A 26391-nucleotide genomic window follows, 5' to 3' on the forward strand; every position below is an offset into this window, starting at 1 on the left:
TGTGGATGGAAACAGGAGCACCCAAAGGAAATCCATGCCATCACAGAGGGAATGTACAAATTCTTTACAGACAGTGGTGGAATTAAACCCAGGTTGCTGGCCTATAATAACATTATATTAAATGCTATATTCTATTGCCCTTATTTTGTGGTCAAGTCCACTTTATTGGATAAGACACCCATTGAGTCTGGTGAAAATGGGATAGAAGCTGTTCTCAAGCCTTTCAGGCTTTTTCTTCTGCCCAATAGGTGGGTGGCGTCTTTGATTATGCTGGTTGCTTTACTGAGGCAGCAGAGTACATTGAGGGGAGGCTGGTTCCACAATTCTTTGCAGTTTCCAGCAGTTCAGTGCAGAGCAGTTGCCTTGCCAAGCTGCTATGCATCCAGGCAGCTCTTGTAACTCTGTTTCATGACATGTCCTGGATGGTGGTGTACTTGATGGATGAATGCCACTTTCCTCAATAGTGGAAAGCTCTGTATCTGTGGTGAAAGTCCACCACTCTCCTCCATAGCATCTTCATCCAATGAAACTCCGTTCTGTTCTCCCATCCTTTCCCAACATCCTAGGTCCAACCAATCATTCCTGATAAGGCAGCAGTTCATTTGCCATGTTAATATGGTCTATAGAATTTGGTGTTCAAGGTGGTATCTACGTGCTAGTCAGAGTAGAAATAGGAGGATATTTCAGATGAATACGTGGCTTGAAAAATGGTGCAAGGGGGACGGATTCAAATTTCTGGGGAATTGGAACCAGTTCTGGGGGAGATGGGACCGGTATAAACAGGATGGTCTGCACCTGGGCTGGACTAGAACCAATGTCCTAGGGGGGAGCGTTTGCTACTGCTGTTCAGGAGGCTTTAAACTAATGTGGCAGGGGGATGGGAACAAGTGCAGAGAGACGGGTGTAAAATGAGGGTAGAAGCAAAAAGTAGTAAGGTGAAAAGTAAAAGTGGCAGGCAGGCAAATCCAGGGCAAAAATCAAAAAGGGCCACTTTTCAACACAATTGTATAAAGGCTTAGAGTATTGTAAAAACATGCCTGAAGGCTTTGTGTGTCAATGTGAGGAGCATCCGTAACAAGGTGGATGAATTGAATGTGCAGATAGTTATTAATGAATATGATATAGTTGGGATCACAGAGACATGGCTCCAGGGTAACCAAGGATGGGAGCTCAACATCCAGGGATATTCAATATTCAGGAGGGATAGACAGGAAGGAAAAGAGGGGGGTAGCATTGCTGATTAGGGAGGAAATTAACGCAATAGAAAGGAAGGACATTAACCTGGAGGATGTGGAATCGATATGCGTAGAGCTGAATAACACTAAGGGGCAGAAAACGCTGGTGGGGGTTGTGTACAGCCCACCTAACAGTAGTAGTGAGGTTGGGGATGGCATTAAACAGGAAATTAGAAATGTGTGCAATAAAGGAACAGTAGTTATAATGGGTGACTTCAATCTACATATAGATCGGGTAAACCAAATTGGTAAGGGTGTTATGGAAGAGGAGTTCTTGGAATGTATGTGGGATGGTTTTCTGAACCAACGAGAGAGCAGGCCATTCTAGATTGGGTATTGAGCAATGAGGAAGGGTTAGTTAGCAATCTTGTCGTGCGAGGCCTCTTGGGTAAGAGTGACCGTAATATGGTGGAATTCTTCATTAAGATGGAGAGTGACACAATTAATTCAGAAACAAAGGTTCTGAATTTAAAGAAGGATAACTTTGAAGGCATGAGATGTGAATTAGCTAAGATAGACTGGCAAATGATACTTAAAGGGTTGATGGTGGATGTGCAATGGCAAGCATTTAAAGATCGCATGGATGAACTACAATTGTTCATCCCAGTTTGGCAAAAGAATAAACCAGGGGAGGTAGTGCACCCGTGGCTGACGAGGGAAATTAGGGATAGTATCAAGTCCAAAGAAGAAACATATAAATTAGCCAGAAAAAGCAGCACACCTGAGGACTGGGAGAAATTCAGAGACCAGCAGAGGAGGACAAAGGGCTTAATTAGGAAAGGGGAAAAAGATTGAGAGAAAGCTGGCAGGGAACATAAAAACTGACTGTAAAAGTGTTTATAGATATGTGAAAAGAAAAAGATTGGTCAAGACAAATGTAGGTCCCTTACAGTCAGAAACAGGTGAATTGATCATAGGGAACAAGGACATGGCAGACCAATTGAATAACTACTTTGGTTCTGCCTTCACTAAGGAGAACATAAATAATCTTCCGGAAATAGTAGGAGACCGAGGGTCTAGTGAGATGGAGGAACTGAGGGAAATACATGTTTGTAGGGAAGTGGTGTTAGGTAAATTGAAGGGATTAAAGGCAGATAAATCTCCAAGGCCAGATGGTCTGCATCCCAGAGTGCTTAAGGAAGTAGCCCAGGAAATAGTGGATGCATTAGTGATAATTTTTTTCAAAACTCCTTAGATTCTGGATTAGTTCCTGAGGATTGGAGGGTGGCCAATGTAACCCCACTTTTTTAAAAACAGGAGGGAGAGAAAAACCAGGGAATTATAGACCGGTTAGTCTGACATCGGTGGTGGGGAAAATGCTAGAGTCAGTTATCAAAGATGTGATATCAGCACATTTGGAAAGAGGTGAAATCATCGGACAAAGTCAGCATGGATTTGTGAAAGGAAAATCATGACTGACGAATCTTATAGAATTTTTTGAAGATGTAACTAGTAGAGTGGATAGGGGAGAGCCAGTGGCTGTGGTATATTTGGATTTTCAAAAGGCTTTTGACAAGGTCCCACAGGAGATTAGTGTGCAAACTTAAAGCACATGGTATTGGGGGTATGGTATTGATGTGGATAGAGAATTGGTTGGCAGACAGGAAGCAAAGAGTGGGAGTAAATGGGACCTTTTCAGAATGGCAGGCAGTGACTAGTGGGATACCGCAAGGCTCAGTGCTGGGACCCCAGTTGTTTACAATATATATTAATGATTTAGACGAGGGAATTAAATGCAGCATCTCCAAGTTTGCAGATGACACGAAGCTGGGCGGTGGTGTTAACTGTGAGGAGGATGCTAAGAGGATGCAGGGTGACTTGAATAGGTTAGGTGAGTGGGCAAATTCATGGCAGATGCAATTTAATGTGGACAAATGTGAGGTTATCCACTTTGGTTGCAAGAACAGGAAAATAGATTATTATCTGAACGGTGGCCGATTAGGAAAAGGGGAGGTGCAACGAGACCTGGGTGTCATTGTACACCAGTCATTGAAAGTGGGCATGCAGCTACAGCAGGTGGTGAAAAGGGCAAAAATGGTATGTTGGCATTCATAGCAAAAGGATTTGAGTACAGGAGCAGGGAGGTTCTACTGCAGTTGTACAAGGCCTTGGTAAGACTGCTCCTAGAGTATTGTGTGCAGTTTTTGTCCCCTAATCTGAGGAAAGACATTCTTGCCATAGAGGGAGTACAAAGAAGGTTCACCAGATTGATTCCTGGGATGGCAGGACTTTCATATGAAGAAAGACTGGATCGACTAGGCTTATACTCACTGGAATTTAGAAGTCTGAGGGGGGGGGGATCTTATTAAAACGTATAAAATTCTAAAGGGATTGGACAGGCTAGATGCAGGAAGATTGTTTCCGATGTTGGGGAAGTCCAGAACGAGGGGTCACATTTTAAGGATAAAGGGGAAGCTTTTTAGGACTGAGATGAGGAAAAACTTCTTCACACAGTGAGTGGTGAATCTGTGGAATACTCCGCCACAGGAAACAGTTGAGGCCGGTTCATTGGCTATATTTAAGAGGAAGTTAGATATGGCCCTTGTGGCTAAAGGGATCAGGGGGTATGGAGAGAAAGCAGGTACAGGGTTCTCAGTTGGATGATCAGCCATGATCATACTGAATGGCGGTGCAGGCTTGAAGGGCCAAATGGCCTACTCCTGCACCTATTTCCTATGTTTCTATGTTACATTGGAGAAACCAAACACAGATTAGGTGACTGTTTTGTGGCATGCTTGCGCTCTGTTCACAGGGGGTGATTCTCAGCTTCCTGGTGCATGACACTTTATTTGTAAATGTTGCTCCTGATCCAACCTGTCTGTCTGGTCTCTACTACCATTAGCAAGAGGGACAACATCTCAGCTTCTGTCTGGCACTTGGCGACCAAAAATTAATACTGAATTCTCCTTCAGATAGACTACTGTTTTCCATAGTCATGCTAATGTCCCTTCTTTCTGTTCCTTTAAAATTGTCATAGAATGCTACTGCACAAAAACAGGCCCTTAAGCCCACCTAGTTCATACTACATTGTTGTTCTTCCTAGTCCCATCGATCTGCAATTTTGTGGCTCATATACCTCCCATCCATGTACTTATCCAAACTTCTCTTAAACGGTGCAATTGAAACCGCATATACCACTTCCACTGGCAGCTCATTTCATATTCTCACTGCCTTCTGAGTGAAGAAGTTCCCCGGCCTGCTCACCTCAAGCAGCCTCCTTTCACTGAGATCGATTGAAACTGGAACTAGAGGTCATGGTTAAGGACAAAAGGTGAAACATTTGACTTTATCCTATCTATATCCATCATAATTCTGAATACCTCTAAGATGACTCTTCATTTTCCAAAGCTCTGGGAATAAATTCCTAACCTATTCAACCATTCCATATAACTCGGTCCCTGAAGTCCTGGTAATATACCTGTAAATTTTCTCTGTACTCTCATTGATATCTTTCCTGTAGCTGGGTGACCAGAACTGCATACAATACTCCAATTTTATCCTCCTCAGCGTCTTGTGCTACTTCAGCATAAGATCCCTACTACTGTACTCAGAATGCTGATTTATGAAGGCCCATGTACCAAAATCTCTTTATGACCTTGCCTACCTACAATGATACTTACAAAGAATTTAGCGATTATCCAAATCCCTAAAAAGCCTTCCTGAAGGTTGATGCTTGTGCTCCTCCTCACCTGAACCGTTTCAACTTTACCTGATACTTTTGTCTTTCACCGCATCTCCCAGCAGCATTGTATCCAGTAAGTTGAGGTTTCTGCTATAGGTAGACAAGTTTCAGAAACAGAACTGCTGTGTATTGCATTCAGCTTCACCCACCAGACTTCCAGTCACAGAAATGCATACATGTGGATCAACATTGTCATCTATTGCCAAAGATCAGTACTGCAACTGCAGAGTAACCCACAGGTTGAGTCAGTGGTGAGGAAGGCAAATGCATTCTTGGCATTCAAGAGGACTAGAATATAAAGGCAAGGATGTGATACCTAGGCTTTATAAAGCAATAGTCAGACCTCACTTTATGAGCAGTTTTGGTCCCTTTTCCTAAGAAAGGATGTGCTGGCATTAGACAGTGTCAAGAGGAGGTTCATGAGAATGATTCTGAGAATGAAAGGGATAATGTATGAGGAGCATTTGATGGCTCTGGGCCTGTACTTGCTGAATGAAGGGGGATCTTGTTGAAGCATTGTTCCAGTACTGCTGAACATGGTGGGCATGCTGTTTTTGCCAGAATGAATGGTGACTCTCGTGGGCTGTCCCTCCGCACATCCAAGTTTCTGTTAGTAGTTAAAGCAAACGACCCATTTCATAGCTTCAATATGTATGTGATAAATCTAAAGCTGATATTCAAATTTTTAACAGTGATAGAATTCCTCTTTTCCTTGCCTACCACCCCATCAGCCTCCACATTATCCTCTGCAACCTTCGCCATCTCCAAAGGGATCCTATCATCCCTCTACATTTTCCACAGGGATTGTTCCCTCCATGATTTCCTTGTCCATCTCTCTCCTCAATCCTCCCTCCTAGCACTTACCGCAGCAGCAGCCTAAGTGCGACACCTAAGACCATAAGATGTAGGAGCAGAAGTAGGCCATTCAGCCCATCAAGTCTGCTCCACCATTCAATCATGGGCTGATCCAATTCTTCCAGTCATCCCTATTCCCCTACCTTCTCCGCTAATCAAGAACCTATCTATCTCTGCCTTAAATACACCCAATGACTCGACCTCCACAGCCACTCATGGAAACAAATTCCACAGATTTACCACCCTCTGACTAAAGTAATTTCTCCGCATCTCAGTTCTAAATGGATGTCCTTCAATCCTGAAGTTGCACACTCTTTTCCTAGATTCCCCTACCATGGGAAATAACTGACATATCTAATCTGTCGGGCCTTTCAACATTCAGAATGTTTCCGTGAGATCTCCCCCATCATTCTCCTGAAATCCAGGGAATACAGCCCAAGAGCTGCCAGACATTTCTCATATGGTATACCTTTCATTCCTGGAATCATTCTCGTGAATCTTCTCTGAAACCTCTCCAATGTCGATATATCCCTTATAAAATAAGGAACCCAAAACTGCACACAATACTCCAAGTGTGGTCTCATAAGTGCCTTACAGAGCCTCAACATCACATCCCTGCTCTTGTATTCTATACCTCCAGAAATGAAGGCCAACATTGCATTCACCTTCACAAGTGACTCGACCTGGAGGTTAACCTTTAGCGTATCTTGCACAAGAACAGGTTGGGGGACTGCTTTTAGCAACTCCACACCATCCGCTGCAAGTGAGACTTCCTGGTAGCCAATCATTTTAATTTTGGTTCCCAATCCAATATGTTGATCCATGGCCTCCTCTTGTGTCAAGATGAGGTCACCCTCCGGGTGAAGGAGCAACACCTTGTATTCTGTCGGGGTAGCCTCCAACCTGATGGCATAATTATCGATTTCTCCTTCTGGATAATGAATATCCCTTCCCCCCCTCACCTCTTTCTCTGTTCCCCACTCTGACTTGTCTCTTCTTTCCTGCATATTAGTTCTCCTTGGGTTCTCTCCTTCCCTTTCTCCTGTGGTCTACTTTCCTGTCCTATAAGATGCCTCCTTCTCCAGCCCTTGACCTTTTCCCACCTACCCGTCTTCATCTTTCACCTTCCAGCTAGCCTCCTTCCCCTCCTTTTTTATTCGGACATTGTGGTGAACTATGTGCCTGTCGGGACACGCCCCCTGCTGACTGCTCCTGTGGCTCCTCCCACAGGCCCCTGTATAAAGGAGATCTGAGGCCTGACGCTCGGCCTCAGTCTCCAGGACATTGTATGATAGACACTCACTCCTGGTTCCTTCTTCCAGTCAATAAAAGCCGATATCTCGCCTTACGTCTCAGTGTGAGTTATTGATGGTGCATCAGACATCTTTCCCCCTTCCTTCTCATTCCTGATGAAGGGTCTCAGCCTGAAACATTTACTATCTATTCACTTCCACAGATACTGCCCGACCTGCTGAATTCCTCCAGCATTTTGTTTGTGTGTTGATATACAATCTTTAAACAGCCAGATCACAAAATGGAAGATGAGAAATACTACTACTTCACTTTGAAGTTTTTTTTTACTTTTTCCTGTTTCAATTTTCTATACCATAGTTTATATTTGAGTAGTTTCAGTTTGGGGGAACTTTAAAGGCCAGAAACCTCACTTTTAATGGGGGTAGGGGGAAATTAACTAATCACTAATAACCTTGCCTCCTTGTCTGGTCTGTGTGGCTGCCCTCTGTCAATATGGCCGACTCTTTAAATGTTCTCTGTAATTGTCTAATAGCCAGGCAAGATGTAGAGGCTTTAAAGGTGGAGTACCATTTTACCAGGATGCTGCCTGGATTAACGTTGAGCTACGAGAGATGTTGGGCAAATTTAGTTTGTGTCCTCTGGAGTGGTGGAGGCTGAGTAAAGATCTGATAAGTCCATAAAACTGAGAGGTATCGATAAGGGTAGACAGTTAATCTTTTTCCCAGGGTTGAAATGTCAAACACTGGAGAATGTGCATTTTAAAGTCTGAGGACGAAGTTGTGTTTTTTTGTTGTTGGGTGTGTGGAAAGGGCTGCTGGGGGTAGTGGTGGAGCAGATGTGAAAGTGGTGTTGAGGTTCGTTTGACACAGCTGGGAGTGATGTGGTCAGTTTGGCACCAACATAACGGGCTGAAAGGCCTTTTCCTCTTCTGTTCCAATAAAACATTCAGTTCATGGACAATTTAAGATGAGTAATAATTAGCTATACAACCTGAAAGCATTCCTAATCCACCATTTTAATAAACCCAGGCCTTCTTGATGCTAACTTTTAAACCCCAATCAACACAAAAGCATTTTATCCAAGCACCTTCAAAATATTTGTGGGAACTTAGTGTAAATTACCAGCATGCACTCAACGGCCACTTCATTTAATAAACCTGCTCGTTAATGCAAATACCTAATCAGTCCGTCCTGCAGCAGCAACTCGATACATAAAGCAAGCAGACAGGGTCAAAAGGTTCAGTTGTTGTTCAGACCAAATATCAGAATGGGGGAAGAAATGTGCTTTAAGTGACTGTGGAATAATCATTGGTGCCAGATGAGGTAGGTGTTTAGTGTATCTCTGAAACTGCTGATCTTCAGGGGTTTTCATGCACAGCAGTCTCGAGTTTACAAAGAATGTGTGAGAATCAAAAAATCCCAATGAGAAAGGTCGGAGGAGAATGGCCATACTTGTTCAGGCTGACAGGAAGGCAACTATAATTCATACCCACATGTTACAACAGAAGAGCATCTCTGAAAGCACAACACGTCAGACCTCGGAGTGGATGGTCTGCAGCAGCAGAAGACCACAAACATACACTCAGTGGCCAATTTATTAAATATAGGAGGTAGCTAATAAACTGACCACTGACTGGGTGTATTGTTGTTTTAGTGAAGGGTGTAGATAAATACGAATCTTCCTTTAGTGTGCTCTACTAGGTAAGACCTGATATCAAATGGAGAGTTATCTTGGGGAAGGGTTGTCGATAATGGCATCATTACAATCAACATTAAAATTTCCTATACTTTTATCTTATTTTAATGTAAGGCATGGCAATGAAGGACCTCCCAATCCCTGGTAAACAAAAATGTCATTTCCATTCCAGGTTGACAGACGCTGGCATTCGCCTCGTGGATCTTACGACAGCAGAGAACATCTTATGCAAGCAACAGAGATACTGGTAGGAATGATTGGAGCTATTAAACAAAAGTTTCCAAACTGGACTAAAGAGCAGCAGCTTAAAGGTTTGTCCTTTTATTCTTATTTTTTAATTTTTATTTAGCGATATGATGGTAGAATATAGTATTAGGTCAAATATGATGACAGAATATGGTATTCATGGTAAGACTCTTGGCAGTGTGGAGGATCAGGAGGATCTTGGGATCACAGTCCATAGGACACTCAAAGCTGCTGCACAGGTTGACTCTGTGGTTAAGAAGGCATACAGTGCATTGGCCTTCATCAACCATGGATCGACTTCAGGTGCCGAGAGGCAATGTTGCAGCTATTTAGGACCCTGGTCAGACCCCACTTGGAGTACTGTGCTCAGTTCTGGTTGCCTCACTACAGGAAGGATGTGGAAACCATAACGAACATTCAGAGGAGATTTAAACAGATGTTGCCTAGATTGGGGAGCATGCCTTATGAGAATAGGTTGAGTGAACTCAGCCTTTCTCGGAGCGATGGAGGATGAGAGGTGACCTGATAGAGGTGTACAAGATAAGGAGAGGCATTGATCGTGTGGATAGTCAGAGCCTTTTTCCCAGGGCTGAAATGGCATGAGAGGGCACAGGTTTAAGGTGCTTGGAAGTAGGTACAGAAGAGATGTCAGGGGTAAGTTGTTTTTTTTATGCAGAGAGTGGTGAGTGTGAGGAATGGGTTGCTGGCAATGGTGGTGGAGGTGAATACGATAGGGTCTTTTAAGAGACTCCTGGATAGGTACATGGAGCTTAGAAAAATAGAGGGCTGTGGGTAACCCGAGGTAATTTCTAAGGTAAGGACATATTCAGCACAGCCTTGTAGGCCTGTATTGTGCTGTAGGTTTTCTGTTTCTAGATGCAGTGCAGAACAGGTCTTCCCATTCCAACAGGACGTGCTGTCCAGCAACCTACCTATCTAACACTAGCCTAATCTCAAGGCAATTTATGATGACCACATCTTTGAACCATGGGAAGAAACCATGGCACCCAGAGGAAACCCATGTGACTCAAAATGTACTTGTGGATGAGCCTGGACTTGAAATCCAAACTTCAGAACATGCCAAGCTGTAATAGTGTTACATTACCATGTTGCCCTCTTTAATCTCTCATTGTTTAGTATGTTGAGTACTGCAGAAACTGCAGTATTGCCCATCAGAATACCTTTGTAACATAACACAGGAGCATTATTAGACCATTCGGCCCTTTGAGTGTGCTCCACCATCCCATCATGGCTGATTTATTATCAATCTTAACCCCATTTTCTTGCCTCCTCCATTTGACTCCCTGACTAATCAAGAAGGTATCAAATTCTGCTTTAAATCTATCCAATGACTTGGCGTCCACAGCCAAAAATTGACTAAAGGATCTCTGTTCTATATGGACATTCCTCTTTTCTGAGGCTGCTCCCTCTGGTCTTGGACTCACCTGCTACAGGAATCATCCTCACCCCACCCTTTCTATCTGAGCCTCTCAATATTTGATAGGTTTCAATGAGATTTCTCCCCCACCCCCACCATTCAGTGAGTACAGTCTCAGAACCATCAAAAGCTCCTCATTAACCCTTTTATTCCTGAGATCATTCTCATGAGCCTCCTCTGCACCCTTTCCAATGTCATTCCATCATTTTGTAGGTAAGAAACTCAAAACTGCTCAATACTCCCAGTGCAGTCTGACCAATTCTTTAAAGCCTCCTCATCCCCTTAGCATTGTCACCGGCCATTAAACATGATGTGTGCACAATCCACTTGATGACCTATCCTAATTAACTTATTGCCAAGATGGCACCAATGAACTATGGTGATGTTCTGCAGAGCAAACGGGCAAGGCATCTTTAAGCAGGTGAAGTTCATTGCCATGGCTGGAAGTGAAGCGGAGGACCCCAAGCCAGGCTGAAATGCAGAGCGATGAGGTCTCTTCTACCCACCATCTGTTAGTAAATATGCAGTTGCTGTAGAACAAAGATTCAAAGTACTGTACACTTTGATAACAAATGAACAGTATGTATGCTGTATAAAACCCTGAGATTTGTCTTCCCGCAGACAGCCATGAAACCATTCCAATATACAAATAGTGCAAACAGGAAAAAATTGGGGTGAGGGGAGAACACAATATTGAACATCAAACTACAGAAACCTAGGAACAGTTCAGTTCATTTCAGTTGTTCACTCAAAGTTGTGCAAAATAGCAAAAAAAAAATGACCAGAATCGCGTATAACCTGAAGTGCAGAGTCCTCTAAAATGAGCCTAATCTCCAAACTGTGCCAATCAAACCTTGGCCAAGACCCAAGATTCCAACACCTTCTCCACTGCTGCCAGAGGAAGAGATCAATCAGGTGCAGATGGGGAGTGCTGAGCTTCTCTCATCCTTGATTTCAATCTTGCTTGACACTTTAGTTGGTGAGAAAAGGAGTCGATCGTGGGCTTGCATTCTTGGCCTCCAGACCGCACACTTTTTGTTCCAAATCTCAAACTCCCTCAGACAGCAAAGCACCAGAACTACACAATCAAAATGTAAATCACAGGTTGCAAATACACCTGCTCTAGGATCTTCATGCTAAGATTCAGGTTAGTACTAGAATCATATTTGAAAGAAGTACGAAGTATTTTCATGAACTGTCTGAAGAATGCCACTGTTGGTTGTATTTGCTGGTGCCATCCTCAGAATTGAGGACCTGAGAACAAGAATGCTGCATTGAAGGAAAATGCGAGATTGTGTTCTATGTTTGAATGAGACTTGGTTTTCTCCCAGATACTGGATACAGCAGTCAGACCTGAACACTACATGATTCACAGAAATGACCAAACTGCTGATTCAGAAAAGGCAAAAGGTGGAACTGTGTGTTTCGTGATAAACTCTTGGTGGTGCTCTGTGACGGGTTTGTTACACTCTTGTTCCTGAAACCTTGAACACCTAAAGATCAAATGCAATCTTCTCTATTAACCTAGAGAATCTGCCATAATCCTGACTACAATTTGCATGCCATCAGTGACGAACTACAATCAAGCACTTGAGATACCGCATGATGCAGTCTCCAATCCAACCGAACGCATTTTAAATCATAGTCCGGGACTTCAATCAGACTCGTTTGAAGAAAATCCTGCCCAGTTACCATCAGCATACACCGTAACCTGTAGCACCAAAGGTCCAAACCTACTAGACCACTGTTGTATCAAGAAAAGGAACATCTACCATTCCACACACACTGCATTCTGGTAAATCTGATCACTTGGCTGTCCCTCTACCTGCGATAAGGCAGACACTTTAATTTTTTTTTAAAAAACTCCAAAGATTAGGACAAAGTGGTTATGGGAGGCAGAGGATTGGCTACAGATTTGTTGCGAGTCAATGAACTAGTTCATGTTAAAGAACTTTTCTGTGGAACTGAATCCACATGGTGGTTGCCACAATCATTCCATCTTTTCCAATCAGAAGCCGTGGGTGAATGATGTGATCCACAATCTGCTGAGGGCCAGATCAGAGACATTCAAATATGGTGACCAAGAAAGTTTAAAAAGGTCCAAGTACAATCTCTGGAACACACATCTCATGGGCAAAGTAGCAACTCCAGACTAAAGGAATCAATGAAAGGTGCTTGACAATTGTGGCAGGGCTTGAGTGCTATCATCTCTTTATAAAATTATATCAGGTGATGTAAGTGACAATGGGACTTTGGTTCTGAATGAGCTCAGTGCCTTCTATACTTGCTTTGAATGTTAAAACATGGAGGAACTATTATGAACTCCCACAGCCTTCGATAACCCTGTGATCTCAGATTCTGATGTTGATGTGTGAGCACCGTTCAAGAGGGTAAACCCATGAAAAGCATTTGGCCCAGATGGGATATCTTGCCAAGAACTAAAGACCTGCACTGATCATTTGGCTGCATCGGTGTGGAATGAAAACACCAATACTCTTGAATGGAAAATATCAGCCCAGTCCACTCCTCCATTGAGCATATCTACATGAAATGCTGCCGCAGGAAAGCAGCATCCACCAGGGGACCCCACCACTCAGGATATGCTTTCTTCTCGCTGCTGCTGTCAGGAAGAAGGTACAGGAGCCTCAGGACTCGCACCACCAGGTTCAGCAACTATTATTACCCTTCAACCATCAGGCTCTTGAACCAAAGGGGAGAACTTCACTTGCCCCTTCATTGAGATGTTCCCACAACCTATGGACTTGCTTTCAAGGGCTCTTCATCTCATGTTGTCCATACTTATTGCTTATTTATTCTTTTTGTCTTTTGCACACTGTTTGAATATCCAAGTTGGTACAGGCTTTCATTAATTCTATAAGGTTATTGGATTTATTGAGTACACCCACAAAAAAATCTCAGAGTTGTAAATGGCGACTCTGTTTACTTTTTAACTCAGAAAATGCACCTTGTGCTAAATGTCAATCTCTTGGAATGCATTTCTTTGTGGGAACATTCCCGTGTTGTGCACCTTGGTCCAGAGGAATGCTGTTTTGTTTGGCAGTATATGTACGTACAGTTGATTGGGAGTGAACTAAAATAATGGAGTCTAAGATCAGAGAGCACAGCCTCAGAACAGAAAGACTTCCCTTTAGAACAGATGAGGAGGAATTTTCTTCAGTGGTGAATCTGTTCAGCATATCATTTGAAATCCTTGGCAAACTCCTATAGATGTGTTATGGAAAGTGTGCTGACTGGCTGCATTACGGCATTGGCATTGGTGTTCCCATACCAGGCCGTAATGCAGCACATTGGATATTTGACAGTTTTGACAGTTGGGTGCTATAGGGTTTCTTTGTTTTGTAGCTGCCTGCAAGAGAGAAATCTAAAGATTGTCTATCGTATACTTTAACTCTGAATTTATTTTGCTACTTTGTCATCTGCCCTAATATCACCTTATTTGGCTGGTAATATTCTGTAAGTACACCTTGGTAGTGTCTAGGCTAAAAATGCTGTATGAAAGGTGCTTGTTAATGGGTGTTATAACACTGTCTCTTTACAACAGGTGCACTTGCTGCTTACAACATGGGTCCAGATAATGTCAATGGCTACCATAATGTGGATGCTAATACAACAGGCCGCGACTACTCGAATGATGTGATTGCACGTGCCAAGTGGCTGAAGGCGAACGGCTTTTGATCCACTATTCTAATATCTGCGTAATGTTTCCAATAGTTAACCTTAAATCGCTGCAATTTGAGAAATGTCAGTTCTGATTTTTATTTCACGCATTTGGTTTTATCACATCGCTGCCATGGAGACTTTTGACAAAATGCTTGCAAGAGAATAAAAGATTATATGGATGTCTTGAAAGTTTCTTAATGTTGCAACAAAGTTAGAGGAGCTCAGTGGTTTGGCCAGCAGTAGTAGAAGGAAGTGAACAGCTGACTAAAGCAGCCAGTAAGTGTAGGTTTGGAGCTGGGGAGAGAAACTGCAGGGAGAAAAAGAACAAGAGCCACAAAGATGGACTGGGAATTTACGTTGAACTTTTAGTGTATCAAACAAATTAACATGGATTGTGCCAAAAGTTTAATGCAAAGGTAGACTTCCAAGGTAAAAAAAAATCCCGCTTACACGTTCATGAGGCTAACAAATCTGATTTTACACACTTTGGCTGTATTTATAGATCCTCGTTTTCAGTATTCACCTGCTACATCAACCCAGGGCTGATTTCCTGTTGGTTTTTATACAAACACAAATCAAAAGCTCTGCAGTTTGGGGAAAATAGCCCAAAGGGCTGTACCTATGCTCTACTGATTCTGTATGTTCAACTACATTTACTACATCTGCTTGTTTTCATAAAATATATATTCAGTGGCCTCTTTATTGTGTACCTCCCGTGCCTAATAAAGTGCCAACAGAGTGTATGTCTGTGGACTTCTACTGCTGTAGCACATCCACTTCAAGATTTGACATGTTGTGCTTTCAGAGATGCTCTTCTGCACACCACTGCTGTAACATGTAGCTATTTGAGTTACTGTCACCTTCCTGTCAGCTTGATCCAGTTTGGCCATTCTCTTCTGATCTGTCTTATTAACAAGGTGTTTTTACCCACAGAACTGCCACTCATTGGGTTTGTTTTTCGTACCGATCTCTTTCAACTCCAGAGACTGCTGTGTGTGAAAATCTCAGATCAGCAGTTTCTAGGATATTAAACCACCTTGTTTTGCATCAACAATCAACCCACAAAATCACTTAGATCACATTTCTTCCCCATTCTAATGTTCTGTCTTCACAACTAAACCTTTTGACCATGTTTGCATGCTTTTATGATTGGCCAATTAGATATCTGCATTACCGAGCGGGTGTACCTAATAAAGTGGCCACTTTATTATCTTATGTCTTTTGCAAGTTTCCTCTCTAGACACCATCATTTCTACATCACGTCCGCAACATTCTGAGAGAGATTTTATTGTACAGTCTATCTCTGTACAGATGTTTCTCAAGTATAACGTGCATAAAACACCCAGTAAAGATCATTACTCTACCAAGGAAGGTCCCAAGCAGAGCTGCAAAAGGAGAGCTGAGCACAGGGTTAGCAACCCCATCCTGTAAAAACCCAGAACTACAGACATGTCAGCAAAAGCTCCAGAGACCTCATCACTTTGAGAGGAACGATCTGACACCAAAAAGATGGACTGCATCTCAGGAGAATTTGAAAAACTGGCCCAGGACAGAAGACCTTGGCAATCTGCTGTTGGCAGTAGGGATGACAGGTTTAAGGATGGAAAGGTTTATTCCATTTGATATAAACTCAGTTTCTTTAGAAAAAGAAAGACATTTCTTTTTAATTACAAATAACAGAACAGCAGTCAGGAGGTGCAATAACCATAGCCTTTCACTCAACATAGAAAAACAATTTCAGGCAATCAAGAAGATATGAACAAGCACCATTACTCCCCAATTGTTGAAAGAGTCTCCAGCTTCAAATTCTTGGGAGAGAACACCACAGAGGTGGGCTCTTAGACCACCAGTACTCCATGATTGTAGGGAAGACTCGCAGTGGCTGTACTATCTTTGGAGATTAAAGAGAGCAAAAGCTGCTGGTAAATCTTTATTGACATGTAATGGAGTGTATTGTGACCTACTGCATGATAGTATGGTACACCAGCCATAACAAGACCTACCAAAAAGCACTTCAATGAGTGATCAGGACTGTTCAGAACATCACTGTTACACAATGTTCATCACAGGACACAACTACCAGATATGGAAACCAACTCACAATGTCCATGGTGGGTTCTTAAAATCATGATGGAATCATCTCATCCCAGTAATCACTCGTTTAATCTCCTACCATCTGGCAGGAGATACAGAAACATCTCTGCATGGACAACCAGACTGAAAAACACCTTTCTCCCCCCCAGGACTGTCGTGCAACTAAACAATGTCCCTTTCTAGAGCTGTTTTGAATTCAGTTGTAACTTAGATGCCACTCTAAATAACTCAGACATTATTTTAAACGTGTTTTAGTAATTGAATCGCCAGTGTGCTGTTTTGTACTGAACGAAGTAGCACTTCAATCTCATTGTCCTCAGCAATGACAATAAAGCTCTAACCAACTAACTTAAAAACCAGACAAGATGGATCACATTCACATTAGCTTTACTCCTGATCTACTGTACATTAAGTTCTGGGCTCTGGCAAGTATCACAGCGTCAATGGTAGGGAATAAACCATCACCGTTTTAGGCTGAGGCTCTTCATCAGGACTGTACAGGAAAGAGAAGCCAGTTCGAAGTGGAAGGAGAGGAAGGAGAACAAGCTGGTAGGTGATAGGTGAAACCAGATGGGGGGAATGTAGGTGAGTAGGTGATGGAGGATGAGTAAAGAAACTGGAGCTGATAGGTGGAAGAGCTATAGGGCTGAAGAAGGAGGGATCTGATAGGAGAAGACAGAGCATCTTTATCTCTTCCACCTTGTGTTTATGCTGAGGCAAATCTTCCCTTGTTAAATAGTGAAAAGATTCTCCAAAACCAACCAATTATGTTGACACCCATATGGAATTGTTTTAATAAGTTGCAAGGCCATGGACCACAAGACCTGAAGGGATGGTTAGAAACTGCTGGGAGGATCCCTACAGTTTCCCTCAGCCCTATTTGTGACATTTACTGGAAGCATTGTTGAGGATCCCCACTACCCATCCCACAATCTCTTTGACCCAGTAATGTCAGGAAGGAGATACAGGAGCATAAGACTGCCAGACCGGATAACAGCTTCTTCCCTTAGGCTGTGAGACTAATGAATACCCTGTCACCACCGAGGTCTCGTCACTAGGACAGCGAGCTGTTCACTGTTTACTCTATACCTGTGCAATACACTACATGTATTTGTGTGAGCAAGGAGTCCTACAAACCTGACTCAGTTACACCAGTTCTGTCTGGAGGAATGGAACACAATTCCAGCAACTTACTGTGAGAAGCTTGTGGAAGTCTATCCAAAATGTTTGACACAAGTTAAACAATTTAAAGGCTACCAAATTCTACCAAAGTATATGTAAACTTCTGACCCACTGGGAAAGTGATAAAAGAAATAAAAGCTGAAATAAATCATCCTCACTACTATTATTCTGACATTTTACATTCTTAAAATAGTGATCCTAACTGACCTAAGACAGGGAATGTTTTCTAGGATTAAATGTCAGGAATTGTGAAAAACTGAGTTTAAATATATTTGGCTAAGCTGTATGTAAACTTCTGACTTCAACTGTATTTATGGTAACATTTTATTTTACGTGCTGTTTGTGATGTATGTGTGATGCCCTACTGCTCTGCTGAGGGGTATTTTATTTTAGCAGTTTTCTGTAAAAGCTGGGTGTCCTGCTGGAAAGTGTGCCTTGGCTTTGGCTAAAGATAAGGAGGCTTGTTATACTACCTAGGAATGTTGTGCCAGCCAGTCAGAATTGTGGGATGTGAGTAAAGGTTTGATAGAGGTGGCCAGGGAGAGTTTTCTGAAGGACAGTAGCCTAGTTTGGGGTCTTTTGGCGTAGAGATGCACCAGGGAAAAGACCTGGAGGATCCCATCCAAAAGGAGACACTATTGCAAGGAGTGCTTTGCGAGGCGGAGGATTCCAAGAAGGGAAGTTCTAGCTGTGGTTGGTGAGCAGAATTCAACGCCATGAGTAAAGCAATTCACCCGGCTATTGCAGAAATGAGCTCCAACGTCTATGTGCACATTTAGACTCGTTTAACTGTAATGGGCCCTTTGGCCTTTCGTTTTCTTTCTCTGTTAACTATTTGATAAAGTTGAAAATTGGTAAATATACTTTCTTCATAATTTATGTATGACCTGTCATTTCTGGGCTACCAATAACTGTATGGGCAGTATTTACATAGCATTTGCTCAAATTGAGGTTCCTTTAATTGAACATCCTAACATTCCTGTTTGGTTGTACCCCAAATCATACTGTCCCTAGATATCTAGCGATTATGAAAGGCAGCCTTCTCAACATTTAGTCACAGGCTGTTAGCTTGTGCACTGTCATGTCTATTCTGGGGTACTCATCAGCTCTCATCTGTGCCTCCTGCACAGGTTTCCTGTCATTCTCGGGACACAATGGAGAATCACCATTTATATAATCAGATGACAATAAATTTGAACAATAATTCCCATACCATGCAGAACAGACCTGATGGACCGAATGGCCTAAGTCGGCCATTTATGTATGTCACTTGGTTTGCACAGACATCAAGGGCTGTACAGCCTGTTTCCCTCTTATATGGCTATTTTACATTAGAATATCAAGAGCAAAACTTGTCAAAAAGAAAACATGTTAATTTTCCATCAAATTTAGACACAGTAATTAATGCAAAACAGGACTGTTAAAAAAATACCAATTTTAATCATAAATGTTCACTTATGACTTGTAGTACAGCTATATTATCAAAACAAATGTAAATAATTACAGGATTAAATTTGTTCCTGCAATAGACATCTCTTCTTTTGCCAGCAGGGGTCAGGGTCAGGAAGCATTGCTGTCAGTCAACACACTCAAGTTGACTGTGGGGACCTCAAAAGCAGCTTAAACAAATAAAAATAGTTACAAATGAGTCCGAGATGGCGTTTTACAAAATACCATATGTCTCCAATGATGACAATTGCAAGTACTTAAAACATCAATGGATCGTCATGTTCGATGCTTGCAAACTCAACTCAAAAAAGTAGAAATCAACAATTGTCCACGTTCTGCCTATTACATCCTTTAGACCAAATTAGGAATTGCTACATTGGTTTTTATGTTGTCTTACGTGACCCCCAAATTAAATCTGGCTCTCTGTCTAAACAATCCAGTCAATCCCATTACCCAAAAGTTCAACTTTTTTTAAATCTCTATTATCTGTATGGTCCACCATTCAATGCCCCAAACGGTCCTTCCAGGTGAGGCAACACTTCACTTGTGAGTCTGTTGGGGTAATCTATTGCATCTGGTGCTCCCAGTGCATCCTCCTCCACATCGGCGAGACCCGACGCAGATTGGGGGACCGCTTCGTCCAGCACCTACGCTCCGTCCGCCACAACAGACAGGATCTCCCGGTTGCCACCCACTTCAACTCTGCTTCACATTCCCATTTGGATACATACATACATGGCCTCCTCTACTGCCGTGATGAGGCCAAACTCAGGTTGGAGGAGCAACACCTCATATACCGTCTGGGTAGTCTCCAGCGCCTTGGTATGAACATCCAATTCTCCAACTTCCGGTAATTCCCTCCCTCTCCCTTCCCCCATTCCGCTTTCACTCTGCCTCCTCTTCCAGCTGCCTATCACCTCTCTCATGATTCTGCCTTCTTCTGCTACCCATAGTGCTTTCCCCCTACATTCCTTCTTCACCTCTTCTGCCTATCCCCTCCCTGCTTCTCCTCTCCCACCCTTTGATCTTTCCTCTGATTGGTTTTTCACCTGGCACCTTCCACCCTCCCCCCACTTTCTTTATGGGGCCTCTGCCCCCTCCTTCTTCAGTCCTGATGAAGGGTCCCGGCCCGAAACGTTGACTGCTCATTTCAACGGATGCTGCCCGACCTGCTGAGTTCATCCAGCTTGTTTGTACGTGTTGATTTGTCTGTATGGTCCTATTTGGGAAACAAAAACAAGTGGATCTTTTCTTTCCCACGCCTCTTTAAAGGTATAAATTCTGATCACGACGATCCTTATATGGATTGCTATCTCTATATTGGTGACCCCCTGGATCTTCTATGCCTCTGGTTATTAAACATCTTGTCTTTGGGGACAAATTCTTTCGTTGTTGCTCGACATTCCATATTTCTATACTTAGTGGCAAGTTTATTAGGTACAAGAGTAGAACCCGGTTTGGTCTTCTCCTACCTTTGCCTTTCTACCTCAAGGTTCAATGTGCTGTGCGTTCAGAGGTGCTCTTCCACACAAAACTATTCTACTGTGTGGTTATTTGAGTTATTGTTGCCTTCCTGTCAGCTTGAACCAGTCTGGCCATTCTCCTCTGACCCCTCTCATTAACAAGACATTTTTGCCCACAGACCTGCTGCTTGCTGTTTTTTGTTTTGCGCACCATTTTCTTTAAACTCTAGAGAAGGGATTCCCAACCTTTTTGTACCAGGGACCAATACCATTAAACAAGGGGTCCGTGAACCACAGGTTGGGAACTCCAACACTAGAGACCGTCAAGCATGAAAATCCCAGGAGATCAACAGTTTGTGAAGTACTCAAACCACCAACATTCATTCCACAGTCAGTCGCTTCGATCACATTTCACCATTCTGATGTTTGATCTAAGCAACAACTGAACCTCTGACCACCTCTGCATGCTTTTATGCTTTGAGTTGCTGTCACATAATTGGCTGATAAGATATTTGCATTAATGAGCAGGTGTATGGGTGTAGGGTGTACCTAATTAAATGGCCAGTGTACTTAACTTTGGAGACTGGCCAGGAGTCTCAAAATATTTATATTCCCCATGAAATTTTCTTATAATCTATTCTTCTCATACTTCCATCAAGTCTCTCCACTCCCCCCCCCCCCAGGATCTATATCACATTTCCTGTATATTCAAGAACAATCTGCAGAGGACAATTAATCAAATATACAGAATGTCACAGGAAGAGGAAGCTCATGCAGTCACAGGTAGAAAATCCAAACGCAACACATACGGTGGCAGGTTAGGCCTGAAACTGGATCAGCCCCACTAGCTACATCATTTCCCCTGCTCAATCTTGGCTCTAACCAGGACAGTTCTTGGTTCTCTGCGGACCTGGCCTTGATTCCTTCTCGCTGTCGGAAGGAGTCTGTAGGTTCTCCCTATGTCTGCCACTTCCCCCGCAACATTCCAAATATGTATGGGTTAGATTTAGTATGTTGTAGGCATGCTGGAGGCGTGTGACATTTACGGGCTCCCTAGTACAATTGTCACTGATTTGATTTGACACATACAACACATTTCACTGTATGGTTCAATGTACATGTGACACGGTTTTTAGCCGGGGTGAGTCCGGGGGTGGGGGGGTGGTATTGGAGATAAGCTCTATCTATTAAATGATCCCACTGGTGTGTGCCTCCAATTGCCTCCTGGCCTTCACGTGTAGCTAAGCAACTAAGCCCAGCAGGACCTTTCTTTTCCACTGGCAGGAGAAGGGGAAAATATGGGTTACTGGCACCTGAAAACCAGTTGCTCCAGGCAGATAAGGCACATCAGCCATGGTTGGCAGTTCATTGAGGAGGAGGAAGAAAATTCATGATCTCAAACCTCCACTGTTTTGCAGCAAGAGGGAAGGTTTTGGGAATAAACATAGAGGGAAAAATCCAGAGCTGGAGTCCATAAGGCAGTGCTACATTGAGTCCAACACTGACTGGCAACTCCTGCAATGCAGCTGGTGCCAAACTTCTTCAGTCTCTTGTTACGTACCCGCGGGTATTTTGTACTTGTCACGTGACAGTAGTGTTGAAGCTATACTGGACTTAAGGTAGTGGTCTTGTGATGGTGCAGAGAGGTCATTTTCCTGCCAGTAGAGGTCATGTGACATGTTTTTTTTTACAGGGTATAAAAGGAGGACCCTTCCCTGTGAGGAGGGGCAGTTCGTGGCTGGATTTGCCCTTTTGACTCCATGCCACTGCGTGGTCCAATATTATGACGCAGTTTGGTTGAAAGGTGGAGTTTTATTTAATGCCTAAAGTTTAAAAGGTCATTGTCGGCAGTTTCTTTATAATACTGCCATTTAAAAACCAGTGGAGAGTGAAGATCGGAGTTCTGGAGTTAAAAGATCAAGGGAAGTCGATTTCAATGGTGAAACAGGTTCAACTTTGTTTGATCCTCATTCGGAAGGAATTTGTTGGCTGTGCTCGTGTTAATCCCTGCGAAATATAGCAGAAAGGATTGGGGTACAGTTTTGTAAAGGAAAGGTCAGTGCCTTTAAGCCATTTCACTTTCATCTTCGTAAATTCTCCAGGGAAAAGTATAGTTCGACTGGGAACCACAACACCACGACATGAAAGAGAATTTAAATTGTCTAAAAAGTCTCTCCTTTAATGGACTGTAAGCATTTTGAACTTTTGTAGTACTACTTTGAAGAACTGTTTTTGCAACATCGCTTTAAGAACTGTTTTCGCTTTATTGCTTTAAGAACTGTCTAAGCTGCCGCACAGCAGCTGATTTCCGGTTACGTTAGTGGTTTGTTTACTTTTGGGGGTTTGTTTTTCAATGTTTAATAAATGTTTTATTTGTTATAAAAACCCCTGCCTCACTTATATATTTATTGTTGCTGAATCCGTAACACTCTGCCATTCCTTTGGATTCATCAGGGGAGCCTGCTGTATGGGCAACAGCTTGCCCTCCACATCACACTGTCCTGGCTTGCGTATCACTAGGACAGCTAGGACACAACGACCACGCTCGACCCCAACCAACAGATGGCCTCGGGCCTCAACATGTGACAAATAAAGCTATTCTTCATCTTTAGTGTAACCATGTAACTGAAACTGCACATCGCTTTAAACAATCTGCTTTGTACCATCAGTCCTTCCCAGTCCATTGAGGACATTTGAAAGAAATGTCAGTTTAACCACAAAGAACTTTCCCTTAGTGAAATATTAGGCAGTGCACAGTTCACAGCTCAGTCACAGTCCTGCTCCTAATGGTCAAGCAACAAACCTTATTCAACAGTCAAGTAACAAACAGTGCGAAGTGAAAATGGTGGATACACCCCAGCCTGTTGCAGGCAAAGCCTGCCCCTCCTGGACTGCTGCCACAAGAAAGAAGCATCCCTCATCAAGTACACCCACCATCCAAGGCAATGCTACAAGTCAGCAGGAGGCGCAAGAGTCTTAGGTCCCACACCATCAGGTTCAGTCAGTTATTACCCTTCAACCATTAGGCTCCTGAACCAGCGTGGATAACTTCAATCACCTAAACTCTAAACTGATTTCACAATTTACAAACTCACTATCAAGGACTCTACAACTCATGTTTTCAGTGTTATTTATTATTTTTATTTGTACCATTTGCCTTCTTTTACACATCGGCTATTTATGTCTAGTTTTTTTCCAAAATATCTATTGTATTTATTTATTTTATTGCAAATGTCTGCAAGAAAATGAATTTCAAAGTAGTATATGGTTCACACTGTACACATACATACGTTGATAATAAATTTGCTTCGACTTTGGATCTGTCCTGCACCTCCTCAATGTTCCTCAGTCAGTGCATCTGATCTATCAGCCTGAGAGGAGCTGTAGCTGGACACAAGTCCTCCAGACATGGTCAGCAGGGGCACTTGACCACTCCCTAATCGCTAGGAGGAGCAAAGTTCAAAGTTCAGGAACAGCTATTGCTCCTCAACCATTAGGCTCTTGAACCAGAGGGGATAACTTCACTCAACTCGCCACTGAACTGTTCCTGCAACCGATGGACTCATTGAACATGAGAGATCTACAGCACATTACAGGCTCTTCAGCCCACAATGTTGTGCCGCCCATATAACCTTTTCTAGAAACTGCCTGGAATTGTGTGTATAATAAAGTGTGCATAATGCCACCATATACTACCCTGAGATTTATTTTCTTGCAGGCATTCACAGTAGATACAAATAAATACAATAGGATCAATGAAGAACTACAAACCAGGCAAAGAACCAAGGTGCAAAAGACAACAAACTGTGCAAATACAGAAAAAGCGCATAAAATAATAATAAAAATAAAGTAATAAATAATATCAAGAACATGAGATGAAGAGTCCTTGAAAATGACACAGCTATATAGGACCCTGGTTAGCCCCCAATTGGAGTACTGATTTCAGTTCTCATCACCTCACTACAGGAAGGATGTGGATACTATAGAAAGAGTGCAGAGGAGTTTTATAAGGATGTTGCTTGGGGGGGGGGTCACGTGATGATGTAGGATCTAGACGTTGGGAATCCAGCTCCCTCGTAAAAAGTACTGAAAGTTTATGAGAAGAAGAGTTAATAAATACCTACTAGAAACTACTTATAAGCAACTCAGGATTACTTTTAGATATGGCTCCTAAACTGAAACAGAAGAAAGCTACTACTTTGAAGACTGTGTGAGTCGGCGGGGAAAAAGGCCCAAACGTCTCGGCAAAGCCTCGTACTCAAGTTAGATCTCCTCCCGGCGAAGTACATGACACTTCTGATGATGCAGGACAGGAAGTTGCGGCAATATCAACGGTCTCTAAGAAGAAACTGCAAGAACAATGCAAGCGCAAAGAAACAAGTGCGCATGAACAGGTACAAATAAAACTATAAGTCCCAACTACAACTAGAGGTGAAATTGAAAGTGAACAGGAAGCAGAATCAGATTCTCTGGAAAACACAGATGAAGAAATAGACGAAGAAGAAGAAGAACAGGAGGAGATTAAAGGAGACATAAAAGAAGTCCTGATATACATGAAGCACGAATTAAAAGCTATAAGAATAGATATTAGAAAGATACAGGTTACGCTCGCTAATGTGGTGGAAAAACAAAAAAAGACGGATAAGAAAGTCAAAAAGATGGAAGAAAAAATGGGAGAAAACACTGAAAGAACAGATAAGATAGAAGATGATAATCTTGCCTGGACAACAGAATGAAAACAGATGTTGGAAAAAATAGATGTGCTTGAAAATTTTAGCAGACGAAATAATATTAAAATTGTTGGTCTTAGAGAAGGTATAGAGGGAGATGATCCAATAAAATTCTTCCAAGAATGGATTCCGAAAACTTTGGAAATGGGAGAGGGAAGTCAAGTAATTGAAATTGAAAGAGCCCACAGAGCTTTAAGATCAAAACCTCAACAAGATCAAAATCCAAAATCAATTTTGATAAAATGCTTAAGATACCAAGATAAAGAAAAGATCTTGAAGGCAGCTACTCAGGGTGCCAGAAAGAGAAATGGGCCATTAATAATAGAAGGAAAAGGAGGTTTTTTTTTATCCAGACATAAGCTACGATCTTTTGAAGGCAGAAGGAACTTAATCCAGTGAAAAAATCCTTATGGGACAAGGGCTATAAATTTCTATTGAGTTACCCAGAAAAATTGATCATTTTCCTGGATAACAAAGAAAGAAGATTTTCCATTGACCATCAGAAAGCAGAGAAATTTGTACAAGAACTATCTGATACTCGGGAGATGGAGTAAAGAATTATAGAAATGAAATGGACTAAAGATGAAGATTGAGATAAGGTTGGACTTGACGGACATTTATAAGGAATAAGAAAACAGAAAATAATTGAGGAATATTAACTGGGAGTAGAGACATTAACTTTTTTTTTCTTCACATATATTTTCTTTATTTTTTTTGCGGGGGAGCTGGAGGAGCTCCTGATCGATGGCTGCGAGTTTCACGTGTACAATCATGGCGATTGCCATGACCCGTAAAATGGGGGGGGGGGTAATGTTGTGTTTCTTTTTATTCACAGCATTAGTGGGGGGGTATTTTGATATTTTTTCTTACATATAGTTACCCTTCTTCTATTTTTCTTCTATTTTTGCCTGTTTGATTGGGGAGAGACACATAGCAACATGGAGAATTTTAAAGAGATTTCCCAAGGTATTATGAATGATTAATTTACTTAATTTTTTAAGTTTTAATGTCAATGGACTTAATGGACCTGTGAAAAGAAAAAGAGTTTTAACATATTTTAAGAAAATTAAAGGAAATATAGCTTTTCTACAAGAAACACATTTAACAGAAATAAAACATAAGAAATTAAAGAGAGATTGGGTTGGAAATATTATTGCAGCCTCATTTAATTCAAAATCAAGGGGAGTCGCAATTTTGGTTAATAAAACCTTACCAATTAAAATACAAAATGTAGTAATTGACTCTGTGGGGAGATTTTTTTCAGAATTATGGACTCTTATGAACATTTATGCACCAAATGAAAATGATGCAAAATTCATACGAAGTTTTTTTTTTTACTTGGCTGATGCACATGATAAAATATTAATAGGTGGAGACTTTAATTTTT

The 26391-nt window shown here is 42.1% G+C and overlaps 1 protein-coding gene across 2 annotated transcripts in view; it reads left to right on the forward strand.

Moving 5' to 3' along the window:
* Positions 1-14265, forward strand: part of LOC132397909 (lysozyme g-like) — a 45231-nt gene extending 30966 nt beyond the window's left edge. For both annotated transcript variants that reach the window (XM_059976700.1, XM_059976699.1), the window contains exons 5-6: positions 8894-9032; positions 13968-14265. In XM_059976700.1, the coding sequence (XP_059832683.1) occupies positions 8894-9032; positions 13968-14101 (273 nt within the window). In that variant the 3' untranslated portion in view covers positions 14102-14265. The remainder of the gene's footprint in view (positions 1-8893; positions 9033-13967) is intronic.
* The last annotated feature ends 12126 nt before the right edge of the window (positions 14266-26391 follow it).

The sequence above is a fragment of the Hypanus sabinus genome, chromosome 8 (assembly GCF_030144855.1).
Source record: "Hypanus sabinus isolate sHypSab1 chromosome 8, sHypSab1.hap1, whole genome shotgun sequence".
Taxonomy (NCBI): Eukaryota; Metazoa; Chordata; class Chondrichthyes; order Myliobatiformes; family Dasyatidae; genus Hypanus; species Hypanus sabinus.